The 14,682-nt window shown below is 45.7% G+C and overlaps 1 protein-coding gene across 2 annotated transcripts in view; it reads right to left on the reverse strand.

Moving 5' to 3' along the window:
- Positions 1-4,567: 4,567 nt before the first annotated feature.
- Mthfd1 (methylenetetrahydrofolate dehydrogenase, cyclohydrolase and formyltetrahydrofolate synthetase 1) overlaps positions 4,568-14,682 on the reverse strand; it is a 65,290-nt gene continuing 55,175 nt past the window's right edge. For both annotated transcript variants that reach the window (XM_076921964.1, XM_076921965.1), the window contains 6 exons: positions 14,504-14,604; positions 13,564-13,741; positions 11,149-11,256; positions 10,577-10,729; positions 6,791-6,884; positions 4,568-4,792 (listed from right to left, as the gene is read on the reverse strand). In XM_076921964.1, the coding sequence (XP_076778079.1) occupies positions 6,795-6,884; positions 10,577-10,729; positions 11,149-11,256; positions 13,564-13,741; positions 14,504-14,604 (630 nt within the window). In that variant the 3' untranslated portion in view covers positions 4,568-4,792; positions 6,791-6,794. The remainder of the gene's footprint in view (positions 4,793-6,790; positions 6,885-10,576; positions 10,730-11,148; positions 11,257-13,563; positions 13,742-14,503; positions 14,605-14,682) is intronic.

The following is a 14,682-nucleotide window of genomic DNA, read 5'->3' on the forward strand; positions in this document are numbered from 1 at the left end:
ATTTATTTTTGTTAAGACAGGGTTTTTCTGTGTAGCCTTGCTTGTCTTCGAACTCACTCTATAGTCCAGGCTGGCCTGGAATTCACAGAGATACACCTGCCTCTGCCTCCAGAGCGCTGGGATTAAAAAGGCCTGTACCACTACCAACCCGCAGACATTTTATTTTATTGTGTACCTCTGTGCAACCGACCTGGTATTCACTATGGACCAGACTGGTATTGAACTCACTGAGACCCATCCACCTCTACCTCAGGAACCACACCTGGCTATCGAAAAAATTACGTGTATGATGAGAAACAGAAACAACCTTGCTAAACAAGATCTTAGACCCAGTACTGGTACCGTCCTCACTCTTGAACAGGACATGTCAGCTCAGGTGGAAACCAGCACAAATACAGCTCTGTGCACACACAGTGTGGCTTCCTCAGCTCAGGGCCGGTGGCTTTGGGGTGTTTTCAAGAGGTGAGGTCCTCTAAGTTACGCTTTGACAGTCTCTCATCCAGCTGCCTCTACCTCATAAGTGCTGAGACCACAGCTGGTTTCACTGTGTACAAACCTTAAGTTCTGTGCACATAAGGCAAATGCCTGTATCAGTACCCTTTGCTCCAAATGGGGCTGGAAGAGTGAGTACCCTCCTCTCCATCCCCACTTGAGAGGAACAAGGTGAGCAGACCCCAAGGAATGTCCTAAAGGAAACAGTAATGTATCCGTGCTTCTGATGTGAGATGTCAGATGGGGCATGGTCTGTACATCCCTCACCTCTCAACATGGATGTGGTGCTCCAGCCTCCTCCAGGGCGCCTCCTAGCATGGAGCTCAGAAGCCCCAGTAACACAAGAACAGGAACCCTTCCCCTTTCTTAAGTGGACCATGACCTTTGGGAGGTCAATCTCAGATACCCACTTGGGGATGGTTTTTCTAGGAATATATTTTACCTTCCTCAGATTCTCTAGTCTAGATTTACTCCATCAAGACCTGATAAAGAATAAACTCTTGGGGCACAAAACACAGCCAGAGGACCCAGGTTCAATTCCCAGCACCGCATGGCAGCTCACAAACATCTTTGACTCTTGTTCTGGGGAATCTGACTCCCTCCCATATGCTGGCAGAGCACCAATGTACATAAAAGAGAAATAATTTAAGAGAGAAAGAGAGGGGCTGGGAGATGGTCCAGAGGTTAAGAGCACTTGACGGCTCTTCCAGAGGTCCTGAGTTCAATTCTCAGCAACCATATGGTGGCTTGCAACCATCTGTAATGGGATCAGATGCTCTCTTCTGGTGTGTCTGAAAACAGCTAAAGTATAGTTATATAAATAAATAAACCTAAAAAAAAAAAAAGCGAGAGAGCACTCTTCTTGATTTGCAGAGGACCAGAATTCAATTCCCAGTGTACATTTCAGACCTCTATAACTGCCCTTAACTCCAGAGGATCTTCTTCTGGCCCCTGTAGGCCCTGTACACACACCCACCCACACCCACACACACTCACCCACACACCCACACCCACACCCACACCACACCACACTTGTTGAGCAGCTGAGGATGAAGATGCATTTGTCTGCTGTGCACCAAGCCTGGGTTTGGACATGGTGAAACAAGCCTGTGATCTCAATACTTAGGAGGTCGAGACAGTAGGATGAGACTTTCAAAGCCATCCTTGGCTACATAAGGAGTCTAAGGTCAGCCTGGGCTACTTGAGCCCCTGTCTCAAAAAATCCTAATGAATTTGACTTCGCCTTTAGTCACCCAGCAAACACAGGTGTGTGAAATGGTCTTTCTATCCCCATGCCTGTTATATGTTAACCCTGCTTTTGGCAGTTTTGAACTTGAACAAGCCGGAAGAGACTTGTAAGTTTCTTCAAATCAGCAGACCTGGGAATTGGCAGTCATTTTAGGTAAAGGAGGCTCATCCAGATGAGTATGGGGTAACCTAGCTATCTTATTAGAAGGCATTTGGAGCCAGATGTAGCAGTGCAATCCCAGGATTTGAGGAGCGGAAGCAGGACAGTAAGTCCCTAGTCAGGTTGTGCTATATTGCAAGACCCACTTGGAAAAAGAAAAGCGCATCAGACAATGAGAGATGCAGGCTGAAAGAGCAGCACTGAAGAGCATCTTAGAAACCCAAGGGTGGCTCTCCTGCACCTGCTTTGCCCTTAGAAGGAGCTGAACATAGTCTAAGGTAAGAGGTGGATTACCTCATGTTCTAAGGGAAAACAAGATTTGATCAATAACTTATCCGACATCTTTCTCTCATGCATACACAACGCATCCAGTAAAGAGAATGAGAAGAGAGAGAGAAAGAGAGGGAGAGAGAGAATGTTACTATAAATACAAATCCGCTTGTCATTAGGATATGGCTAGAACTAGAACCATGTACCTCATGCACAAAAGAGAAAGAAACCTGTCAGTCCTAAACACACTCAGGTGACACGGCCGCTGAAGCTATTACTGTATTATTGCCTACTACTCCACCTGAATTATATAATTAGGAAATGAGCTATAAATACCTCTCCAATCTGACGAGTAACTAACCTCCTCCCAGCTTACCAATGTCACAGAGACAGCGTGCCAGTGACATAGCCTACATATGTATCTGAACAGTACTGAGCCGACTACACCGTCTCTTCCGTTCTGGTCCCGTCCACAGTCCAGGCTTTTAGCTACAATGGTCTCAACTCCTCACTAACAATTTGTGTGTCCTTGAGCCTTCCTCAGAATAAGCCTTCCACAGTACCTTTCTCTGTACACCATCTAATGAACCTGTGGCCCCAGGTCCTTGGTGGTTTGATCTATTTGTGGGCACAATGAAAGCTGCAGGGAGCTAAGTGCTTTACTTGTCACTACACACATATTGCTGTTACCCTCAAATGTCTATATGAATCTTCAGCATACAGCATCGGAATTGCTACCAAGAGGCACAACCTGCTTGTCAGGGATGCTACCAATCAGGAGAGGGGAGGGCCAGCGTGGGAACCCTTGGAACTGGAGGAACTGTGCTAGCCCCGTGCTGAAGAGACAGGACTTGGGCCGGTGACACTGACAGGTCCCCAGTGCACCGACTCTTCTCTAGGTATTTGACACAAGTGGCCGCAGGTATCTTACACCTTTTTTTCACCGTGGAAACAGCCTCTGCAAGCTTGTGTTTGTGACACCTTTAAGCAAAGATCCAATAGCATAAAATCCTTGTCCATGAGGACTGCTCGGCGGCCACCCTGACCTCATTTCTTCTTTAAGTTTCATGCACCTTGGTTACCTCTTCTTTATGGAGGCAAGCGGAATAGGACCCAGTTTCTTCTTTGTACAGCTTGGAAGGAGCTGCCTTCTAGGAACTGCTGAGAGCCAGCAGAGAGCAGAGGCTTTGGAATAAGGTGACAGCAGGCACCAGAACTGGAATCCTGAAATGCCTTTCTGTAAAATGAGGATATAAGCCTAATTGATTACAGTTCACCTACACATTTCCAGGCAGGTGTCAGCTCTCGTTACGAAGCAGTTTCATTGGCAGGAGTTCGCTGTGTGGATGCTTGCACAGAAGTTGCAAAGGCACAGGAGAATGTCCCATATTATTTGTGAATGTGTGTGTGCTATGTGTAGCTATTGATCAAACCCAGGGCCTTACACAGGGCCGGAGGGACGACTTAGCAGCTAGGAGTGTTTGCCACTCTGTTGTGTAGACTGGAGTTAGGATTCTAGTATCTACGTCAGGTAGCTTGCAGATGCCTGGAACTCTAGTTCCAGGGGACCCAGTGCCACCAGCTCCATAGGCACCAGCTTGTTCTCCCACAGATGTACATAATTAAAAATCAATCTGCTGTTTTTTCTTTTTTCAAGATGGGGTTTCTCTGTGTAGCCCTGGCTGTCTTGGAACTTGCTCTGTAGACCAGGTTAGCCTTAGACTCAGAGATCTTTCTGCCTCCCAAGTGTGGGGACTAAAGATGTGCACCACCACACCCAGCTTAACATCTTAAAAAATAGCTAAAACCTCATGCATTTAAATCCAAGCACTCCGAAGGCAGGAACAGGAGGACTTCTGTGAGTTCAAAACCAGCTAGGTTCATAGTGAACGTCAGGCCAGTCCATGAGTGATATACAGTGAGGCCTTGCCTCAAAAAACAAACAAAGAACCTTTAGGGTCTGAAGAGGTCCGCAGTGGTTGAAAGCGTGTGCTACTCTAACAGAGGACACAAGCTTGCTCTCAGCTCCTAGGTGAGGCAGCTCACAGACTTCTGTGGCCAGCTCCAGGGGACCCAATACCTTTTAGCTTCTACAGGCACTACACATATGAAAATAAGATAAATTAAAAAACAATAGATCCTTTAATACAGCTAACTTAATAACTTGTTATTGCTTTGGGGTTTATCATGTTAAATCTCTCTCCCTGTACTCTATCATTATCTTTCCCAGTATTTCGGATTGAAGTTTGACAATATGAAGGAAGCCCTTTACCGTGATCTCTAAGTCACTGTGTCTCCCAAGACTGCTTCCTTCCTGTTTACATCCCATTGGATGGATGGCAGCCATTCTTCTATTCTACCTAGGTCTATCAATCAGTTTACATTTCAACACCAAGGTAGCAAAATTATTTCATTTATTCTATGGACTTTCATTATGTAAATAGACATGATTTATGTTAATGTATACACGATATGAATTAAGGCTATAAAAGGCTTTAGGGAAACTCCCACTATTTCTGAAGCTCTTCAGGGCAGGGACAGACTTTCAAGACGTCTGCACACTTCCTCAGTGGGCCTGAACAGACACTGGCCGGAGAGAGTAGCCTCTTTGAGATGAAAGATCTGGAAAGAAAAGCAGAATGAATGAATGAATGAATGAATGAATGAGTGCTTTCTCCAAGCATAGCAGTTTCCTCTCTCCTTCCACACTTCGTGATTCTCCAGCTACACCTCAAAGCTGTTCACACACTTACACCCTTCCCTCTGGGTGAGTCTCCCAGGGCCTGTCCACATATGAACTTGAAAACATCATGTATGAGTGTGATGGTTGTGTGTACACTGCCAGACTGAGCAGGGAGCCGGGACACGTCCTATAGCACCCTGACCCGGTGCAGACACGTCCTATAGCACACTGACCCGGTGCAGACATGTCCTATAGCACACTGACCCGCCGCAGAAAGTGCTTCCCTGGACCAAGCTCTCTCCTTACTCTACTCACATGGTCAGAATGAAGGCCACAGCTTGCCTCCTGGACCTGCACTCTCTCAGGGTAGGAGGCTGCTTTATTATTACCTTGTGATACTTTATCTCCCAGCCCCTCCCACGCTCCCGCCTGCTCTGTGCTAGATCAGAAACCCATAGCCTGTGCTCTTGTCAGACCCCCACCCCCACATTTGCCACTGTTCAAATCCAGTTCCCTAAAACTCACATCTTCCTCTTTTCTTGGTTTAGTTCCTCATTTTGCTAGAGCAGATTACATTGTTAAAGAACCTCCTAGCAGAAGTGGGGGTGGCAACCCTTTGCCTGCCTGAAAATACCTTGGCAGATTTGGCCAGGGGTAAACACAGGATGAAAGTTATCTTCCCCTCACACATTTGAAGACACTCCTCTGCCTCTAAAACCTTTTTATTGCTGATAAGAAAGGCATTCTCTTCTCTTCTCATTCCATGGCCCTGACTGCACCAGATAGGCCGGCCGAGGCTCGCCCATCCACAGGCAGGCTGCTTCTTAATTCCTTGGAGAGGAATGTTGAGGATTTTCCTGCTTGACATTTTTGAGATCTGAATTGCACGTGTCACTGTGGTGAGTACCTGGGGCTGTTACATAGGGTCCAAGAACTCCAGAAGTGGCTCTCTTTCTTCTCTGCTTTCTGGACAATTTGCCAACTTATGCCTCTGAGTGTATGAGTGCTTTCCTGGGCGCTGACCGTGGCTCTCACACAGGCTGGTTACGCCACCATCATTTACATCCCAGCTCAGCTAGCAAGGCAGGTTCCTGTGCGCAGTCCTGACTGTCCTGGAACTCACTCTGTACACCAGGATGTCTGTCTGGCTCTGCTTCCAGAGTGCTGGGATTAAGGTGTGTGCCACCACCACCTGGCCTCTGGCTTGAAAAGGTACACAGATGGACTTGGGGCCACTCCTGCCTCTACTAGACCATCAACTCTGAACCCTGAACCTCCTGGGGATGCTGCAGAGGGAGGCTAACATCCATCCGCCTCAGGCCTCCGTAGTGGCTGGGCTGTACACCTTCTGCACTGCCACGAGCACTGTAACCCTCTTCTTCCAGACTGAAACATGAGTGTTTTATTCACTGATTACTGTCCAGAATCTTTCCTGCTTACCTCTTCTCAATGAATCTGGTAAGAAATATTTGGAAATCACATGAATGTGAGTGTTTATAGACTCAGTTCGAGCCTTAGAATTCATGAATAGGCTACAAGGTGGAAACATAACATAAGAACAAATAAGAACAAAGGTGGCGCACGCCTTTAATCCCAGCACTTGGGAGGCAGAGGCAGGTGCAGGTGAATTTCTGAGTTTGAGGCCAGCCTGGTCTACAGAGTGAGTTCCAGGACAGCCAGGGCTACACAGAGAAACCCTGTCTCAAAAAACCAAAAACCAAACAAACAAACAAAAAAAAAGAACTAACACTTTCTGCAGGCAAGGCCGTCCAACTGGGAAAAGGCACTGGCCACCAAGCAGCAAATCCCAGGACACCTCTGACTTCAACACACACCACACACACACACACACCCCTCCCTGCTCCCAAGAAATAAACACACAAGTGTAAAGTAAAAAGAAAGGCAAACAAGAAAACTGTTGCCCAGTAACAGCTCACCTGTTTAAAACAATCCATTCACTTGTTCGGTTTCAGGGTCCAAATCAATATCATAAAAACAGGGCCGCGTAGGGAGTCCAGGCATTGTGCTCATCTGCGAGGCAAAACGGCATTACAAAGGAACTTAGGGGACCAGCAGGATGGCTCAGTGGCCTTTTTATTTTTGCCACTAAGCCTTGACAACCTGAGTTTAATTCCTGGGACCCAGAATCTCGTCCAGAGTGAAAGGCAAGAGTCAATTGTTATAAGTCATCTGTAAACTCTACACATTCACACCCCCCCCCCACACACAAACACACACTAATGATTATTTACCTCCCCTTTGAGCCTTGCAGCAGCCACAGAACCAAACACACCTTTTAAGTCATCGATGCAGGGGGTATTCTTCTTGTTACATATTAAAAACCTAGTCATTGATCCAGAGATGAACTCAAGAAATCCTCACGTCCCCTTCAAGACAAAGGCCGGCCTCACTCTGACCTTGCACAGGACAGTTAGGCTGATGTGGCAGGGGCAGTGTGGTCCTGCACCTGCCTGGCATTGCCAGATGCTGGAGAAGCCGGGGAGCACACCATTCAACCGCCTCGGCTCTACTTCTCAAGACCAAAGGAAGCCGAGACACCCTGTCCCAGCACTGGGAAGGCTGAGATCAGACTGTTGAGAGTTTTAGACCAGCCTGGGGTACTTGGTGAGTTAACACAAACCAGGGCTACCTAGCAAAACCATCTCTCAAAACAGCTAAACAAAGCAACCAAAAAGAGGCACACACAGCACTGGATGTTTGAATTTTCTTCCTGTGAGTCTTGCTTGCATAGAAGCCCATGTGATTTCTGTCGCAGTCACTTAACATTACGATTCACATCCTTTAATTTCTGTATATAGCCTGGATGGTTTGACGGTCTCTATTCTTATGATCGCAGGCTTTCTAAAGCTAAACTGGAAGCTCCTGTGCTATATTTGTGCTTGCTTCTTTTCTGAACACTTGGCTCTGTCATTTATCAGCAAATTCGCATGGCTTGTAACTGAAAATGTGGTATCTTTTTTTTTCTGTCATGCTGCTTGTACAATGAATATATACACACTTCAGACCAGACCCAGAAAGGAAGACAGCTTAGACTGAAGTTCTAAAACTTCACTATACAAATGTCATAAAATGGATGAGTCATTTTCTATAACACAAAACATCAATATTTGAGAAAAACCGAATCCTGACATCTGAGCACACCGATCAATACACTCTGAGGCGGTACATGGATTCAACAACCGGCTTCTATCAAAGCATTCTGTAGGAAGAAATGGGTGGGCGTAGGGACAAAGAGGGAAAAGGAAAAAAAACTGGTCTTCAGACCCAGAACAACCCAGCAGTCAGCATTACACAGGCAAAGGATGGATGCCACTGACCCAGACATGCGTGCAAGTGCTGGCAGAGAATTCTAGACATGGTTGTTAAAGCAGCAATGGGTAGGGTTTTCAGTACTTTAATTCTTTCTCAGAGAGGAAGATCTGCCCCTGTAAACACTGGTCACTGAGAAGCAGAAAAACAGGTAAGCGATGGCACATATACTTACATGTGAACCTAGATATAAAACCCTGAAAAGCCACTTCACGCTAAAGCACGCACGCACGCAGCACCTTCAGAGCTCTGCCGAGAGAGACCCGAATAGCTTTGACTTTGGTTGTTTTGTGCTTTGCGAGATAGAACCCAGGCCCTTGGACATACTAGGCACGTGCTCAGCCATTGATTTATATCCACAGACTCCAAAAAGTATTAGAATACAATTATTAAGAATAATTAAGGTGGGCCACGATGCCTTCAATCTCAGCACCCTGGAGGCAGAGGCAGACTGTGATCACAGAGAATCTCTGTGAGTTCGAAACCAGCCTGGCCTACAAATCCAGGTACACAGAGAAACACTGTTGCGAGGAGAAGAAAAAATGACTCTTGAAACCCTGTGTACTCTGAGATTGTGACAACCTAAATTATGTTTTAATTACTGTGCCCAAGAGCTCCATGAAACAAAATGCCCCTAACTTGGAAGCCCCTTGCCCAAGGACAGATACTTCCTGGAATGCGGGAGGCTATTGTTTGAGTCAACTGTACCAGAGGTAGATCACGTATAGGCTGGAGCTATGTAGGCAGGAAATCCGTCAGCATATTGCTTGCCGACTGGACCTGATGGGGAATACATCGGCCTCCCGGGTGCCTTTTCAAAAAGCATTTCCTGCAAAATGTCATTTGTTATTATTTTTTAGGAATCCAGGAATAGACCTGGCTAGAGTCCATGATCCTGGCCAGTATTAAATTAAAGCTTGCTTGAAATTATGGCAGTATTCTCTTACTCTCTCCTGGCAGGATTAACAGCAAAATACTGCACTTTTCCTATTCTTTCTTTCTCTTAATGTCCATATTTAAATCTGTAATCTAAAAAATAAAAAAATAAACATATATAATATATATGCATATATATCGTCAACCAGGCATGCTGGCATTGGAGTTTGGTTTCTTTAAAAATAAAAAAACAGAAATATTTGTTAAGAATGGACTTTTAATCCCAGGTGTGGAGATATGGGGCTGCTTGGGACTGACTGCGGGGAGGATCTGTATAACATGCTCAGTATATACAAAACTGTGAGGATCGTTCCTGCCCATGGGGGGAGGGGGGGAGGACTTTTTAAGATGGTCTATGGCAGGGCTGGAGAGATGGCTCAGCAGTTAAGAGTAACGACTGCTCTTCCAGAGGTTCTAAGTTCAATTCCCAGCAACCACATGGTGGCTCACAACCATCTGTAATGGGATCTGATGCCCTCTTCTGGTGTGTCTGAAGACAGTGACAGTGTACTCATATACATAAAATAAATAAATATTTTTTTAAAAAAAAGATGGTCTATGGCACATAAACTGTGCACACCTGTATACTTCAAATCACCTCTGGACAACTTTTAACACCCAACACAGTGTAAACACTATATAAACAACCATTATAAAACATTACTTAGAAAACAATGAGTCTATACATACTCAATACAGACACATTTTTTCCCCCATAGCAATTATGTTGTAGAAACAAAGTTGGAAGTTTTATTAGAGATGCTTCAGTACAGGCCCGAGCAAGAGGGATGAAAGGCAAAGGAGGGGCCGAGATGGAAGAAAGGCATGAGTGGTGGACTTCTCAGAAAGTAACACCAAGTACACATGCCCAAAGGTAGGTACCAGCTCTTTAAGGGACAGTTGCTGGCTTTGTTTGAGACAGGGTCTCACTCTATATGCAGCCTTGGCTGACCTAGAACCCATTAAGTACACCACGCTAGTCTCAAACTTACAACAGATCTCCTGCCTCTGCATCTCAGGATTACAGGTGTGTGCCAGCATACCCAAGCCCTATTATCAGCTGGCAGACAACCGAATCAGTGGATACTACAACCGAATCAGTGTATGCTACAACCACATCAGTGTATGCTACAACCGCATCAGTGGATGCTACAACCGAATCAGTGGATGCTAAAGCCATGTACACAGAAGCAAATTGAATTTTGGCATCATCTGAGCCCAATCAGACCCATTCTGGATTTAACCAAGAGCAAACTGCCACAGGGAAACAGAATCTTATTTAAGAAAGATAGGGGCAGCATTGTAACTGCATGGTCCATATCAAGACCAGGATTAACCAGGATAGGCCTAATTACAGCTTTCTCCTAGACTATGGCAACCTGGCACTCTCTGACAGCCTGAGTGACACATTTCAGAGGAGAAGCAATGAACGGGTTTCACTTATAGCCCCCACTTACCGTTCCTACTAAAGGGTACAGGAAACCAGCTCCAACGCTGGCACGGATGTCCCGGATGGGCAGAATGAAGCCAGTAGGCACCCCTTTTTGCTCTGGGTTGTGAGACAAAGACAAGTGTGTTTTGGCCATGCAGATGGGTAGATTCCCAAAGCCCTGGGTGGGAAAAGGGAATATGGGTGTGATTATACAATGAAGAAAATCTGGATACTGTCATGAGACTCTGAGACGGCTACCTCCCTGCATACGCACGTCTGCCTTACTATCTACCCTCCAGCCTAGTTACTGCAGACCAAAACAAAAAATAATTCCTGTAGGGAAGAAGCACACTACTTAACTATAGTCTACAAACGACTGTTTGGCTTCCATCCAGATAATCAAATACAGTATACCACTGAGGTGTCTTAGGACTCCAGCAAGACATCCCATAATTCCTCCTGGCTCTTCTAAATGTTCACATACACTTACAGGTAAATACAGAACTTCTAACCCAAACCCAGCATTCTGGGAGAGGAGGCTACTATCTGAGGGGTAGAGTGTAGGTCACAAGCTGGGACGCTCAGGGGCAAACCTACCTGCTTTGTGTAGGTTTCTGCTTTGTTCTGTGCTTCGGGGAGCAATTCGATGTCATCGGCCCCGTAGATCTTCTGTGCAATGACCCTGATTTTATCCTCAACTGAGAGCTGGTGTACAACAGAGAAGGGGACTGTCACCGGATGCATGTGAAAGTTCTTAGCAAGGACATTCTAGGTCAGGGCCCCCAAAGGAGACATAACTCACTTTATGTGCTACAGGAACTTGAGGGTTTTTTGGAGGTCACAAACATTTGTGACCTTATATAACATCTTATATAAACATCTGCGAGTCTTAAATCTCCCCTTAACCAGAGTGTTACATATAACCCAGGGTCTTGCATATTCTAGACTAACACTCTATCTCTAAGTTACATCTCGAGCTTAGGGTTAGAAACATTTTCTTATAATTGAAAAACAAACAAACAAACAACCTACCTTACCTACTTATTGTATATGTATAAGCATGTGGGAATTCATTTCCCATTGCTCCTGGGTGGAGACCAGAGGACAACTTACAAAAGTCAGTTCTCTTTCAGCAATGTGGGTTCTGGAAATTGAACTCAGGTCATCCAGTTTGCTGCAAGTGCCTTTATATGATAAGTTACCTTGCCAGCCCAGAACCATTTTAATACAAAGTTCCAGATTTAGTTAAGTGGAAAATATCTCACAGATGTAAAGTTATTGTCTATATAGACATATAATTATATATATGTACACATATCGGGCTCCTAGGCAATTAGGGCTAAATGAATACTTCCGGTAGATTTTGAAAAGAGCAATGTTGTACCGATAAAATACAAACTTTACTTTTTACTAAACAGCGACTTATGGGGGAGCTTTAGAAAACAGGCACAAAAAGGGCGCTCTCAGTGGTGGCTTTAGAAAGATGCAGATGACGTTCATAGGCATCTTATAATTGGAGCGTCTTAAATGCCACGGCACATTTAGAACTTCGGAAGCAAAAACACTCTGGTTAAGGGGAGATTTAAGACTCGCAGATGTTGAATGATACAAAGTAGCATCCTCATGTTTCCAGAAGAGACAAGCTGGGGAGAACTGGGTCTGAAGCCCATCCCCTCGCTTTTCAGGTCACCTGATGGCCCGGAAGGTCTAGGGCTCCTGACTCTGGACAGTGGCTTGGAGAGGGGCCTTAAAAGTGCTTCTTGCTTGAGTGCATTTATGTTCATGGCATTTTCCAGAAGGGTGATTGTTTGAACAGATTTCCAAAGCCATTTACAAAACCAAAGCTCAATAGGAGAATGCCATTATCAATAGGAGAATGCCTTTATCAACAGGAGTATGCTAATTAACTCTCCATGTTTTATGCACTCGTTTATGCACAGTACAAAGAGAAAAAGCAGAAATGTTGGAAGTTAAAACTCCAGAATAGGGTTTCCTCCTTCCAAGTGTGTGTGAGTGTGTGTGTGTGTGTCTGTGTCTGTGTTCAAGAAGACCGATAAGTTACAGGATAACCTTGAGTACCTTTCCCTTATCCCTCTTCACCTAGTTTTTTGTGTCAGGGTCTCTCACTGAACCCGCAGTTCACTGATTTGGCAACACTGGCTGGCAATTAACTCTACAGACACACACGTCTCCAGCACTGGCCTTTCCAGACATGCACCACTACATCTGGTTCTTATATGTGGTGCTGGGGATTTAAACTCAGGTCCTCATGCTCCCGTGGTAGATACTTTAGTGATTGAGTCAACTAATCCAGGCACCAATCTTTTTTGTGGTTATTTCCCAAAGCCTTTGAAAAACCAAATCAAAATGTAGCCTAAAGAATACAAGCAGAATGAACAAAATGTACACAATCCAAACAAAGTTCCTAATTACTGTTGACAGCTAACACCCTGTCACATCCCGAAATGCAACTCCATCTAATAATGGCATTCTCTGAGCTAGCTGCAATATGCCATGGGACAAACTGCTTCTGCAAGGCTAGATGCGAGTCACCTGACTTGGGGATGGAGACTCTGACAAAGCCTGTGGAGGCGCTTTGGTTTTGGTGCTAGGGTTTCTCTGAACTTGAAGGAACACTATGCAAGGAAGTGTTACTGAGAAGTGGTCAGAAAGATTGCCAATCATATATAGCCAGCCCCTTGCCAATTTTTTAAGATCCGGCTGATGCGGTAGTGAAAGGCTTCAATGCATTGAGTCACATGGTTGGCTCCACCCACAGAGGGGTGTATATATTATAAGCTTTACAAAGTTAGGGTGTGAGGTCATCTGTGTTTGTGAGACGAATGTCTCGAGCTCAGAGTCCAGGCTGCAGTTGTGGGTGACTCACCCGTGAGGGAATCGGACCGGTAAGGCCACCCATAGCCACACATGCACACAAGTTCCACACTTGAGGCATTTTGTACTCAGAGTTGACTCTGGTTTGGTTCTGTCCACATAGAGCAAGCAACCCACCTTGAGGTCATAGAGGAGCTGGAAGCTGCTGGGGGCCTGTGAAGCTCTCTGGACAGCCTGAGCCAGGGCTAAGGCCCCCTGGCCCCCTTCTGCCCAGTGGGTGCACTTGACAGCATCAAAAGCCCCATGTTCTCTGGAGAGGCGGCCAATGAGGTCCAGCTCAGCATCTGTATCTGTCCTGCACAGGAGAGCTTCATGTTAAAGAATGGAAGGCAGCTGGGAGGGGAGAGTGTGTCTTGCTTATGCCACTGAAGCCCACGAGGACTACTGCCTGAAAAATGGACACCACTCAGTCCTGCCTGCTTTTAAGCTCAGCTCTATGACCTTTGGCCAGTTCCTTATTTGGCTCCTACAAGGAAGAAATGGAAAGAATCGCAGAAGTGCTGCCCAGGGATGTTATGAGGCTTAGACAGGAATGCATTTAAAGTGTGTGGAACAATCCCAGCGCACCACTGGGAATCAGTAAATACTAGCTTTAAAAATTGCTGCTTCCCATTGCGCTGCGGCGAGGGCATTACTGAAAACCCTGAACAGTGCTGAAGTGCCAAGCAGCCCACACAGCTCTTGCTCGCACACTTCTAGCTCAATACATTCAGCCCTCTCAACGCAGCGTCCCACCTGACCCAGAGAAATAAAGGCATTCTGCAGGCTTTGCTCCTCTGTAAGCACAAAAGGCCTTGGAACAACCAAAAAGAACATTTCTTGTCAAGCCTGCATGCTCTTTGAGTTGCTCAGTAGAAGAGGGCCCTCGGGAGCAGTTCTGACTTCTGGACCACGGGGGTGAGGTGGCTCACACACACATGCTTGCCTGTCATGTCACAAGCTAAACCACAAGCAGTAAGTGAAGAGCTAAACCCAGCTAAAAGCAGCACTGCACTTGCAACAGGAACTGTTTCCTGGAGCTTTCTACATTCCTCCTTTCTCTATATTTTACACTTACTTGAATGCATTTATGGCCACGACGACAGGCACTCCAAACATTCTAGCATTTTCTATTTGTTTCCTCAAGTTACTGAAGCCCTTTTCAACCAGGTCCAGGTCCTGTGAAACAGTAGAAAATGGCCTGTAAGGTCAAAGCAAGCTGACCTGAAAACAGCTGCTGCCTCCATGTAAGAGAGA

Source organism: Arvicanthis niloticus, chromosome 23 (genome assembly GCF_011762505.2).
Source record: "Arvicanthis niloticus isolate mArvNil1 chromosome 23, mArvNil1.pat.X, whole genome shotgun sequence".
Classification (NCBI taxonomy): domain Eukaryota; kingdom Metazoa; phylum Chordata; class Mammalia; order Rodentia; family Muridae; genus Arvicanthis; species Arvicanthis niloticus.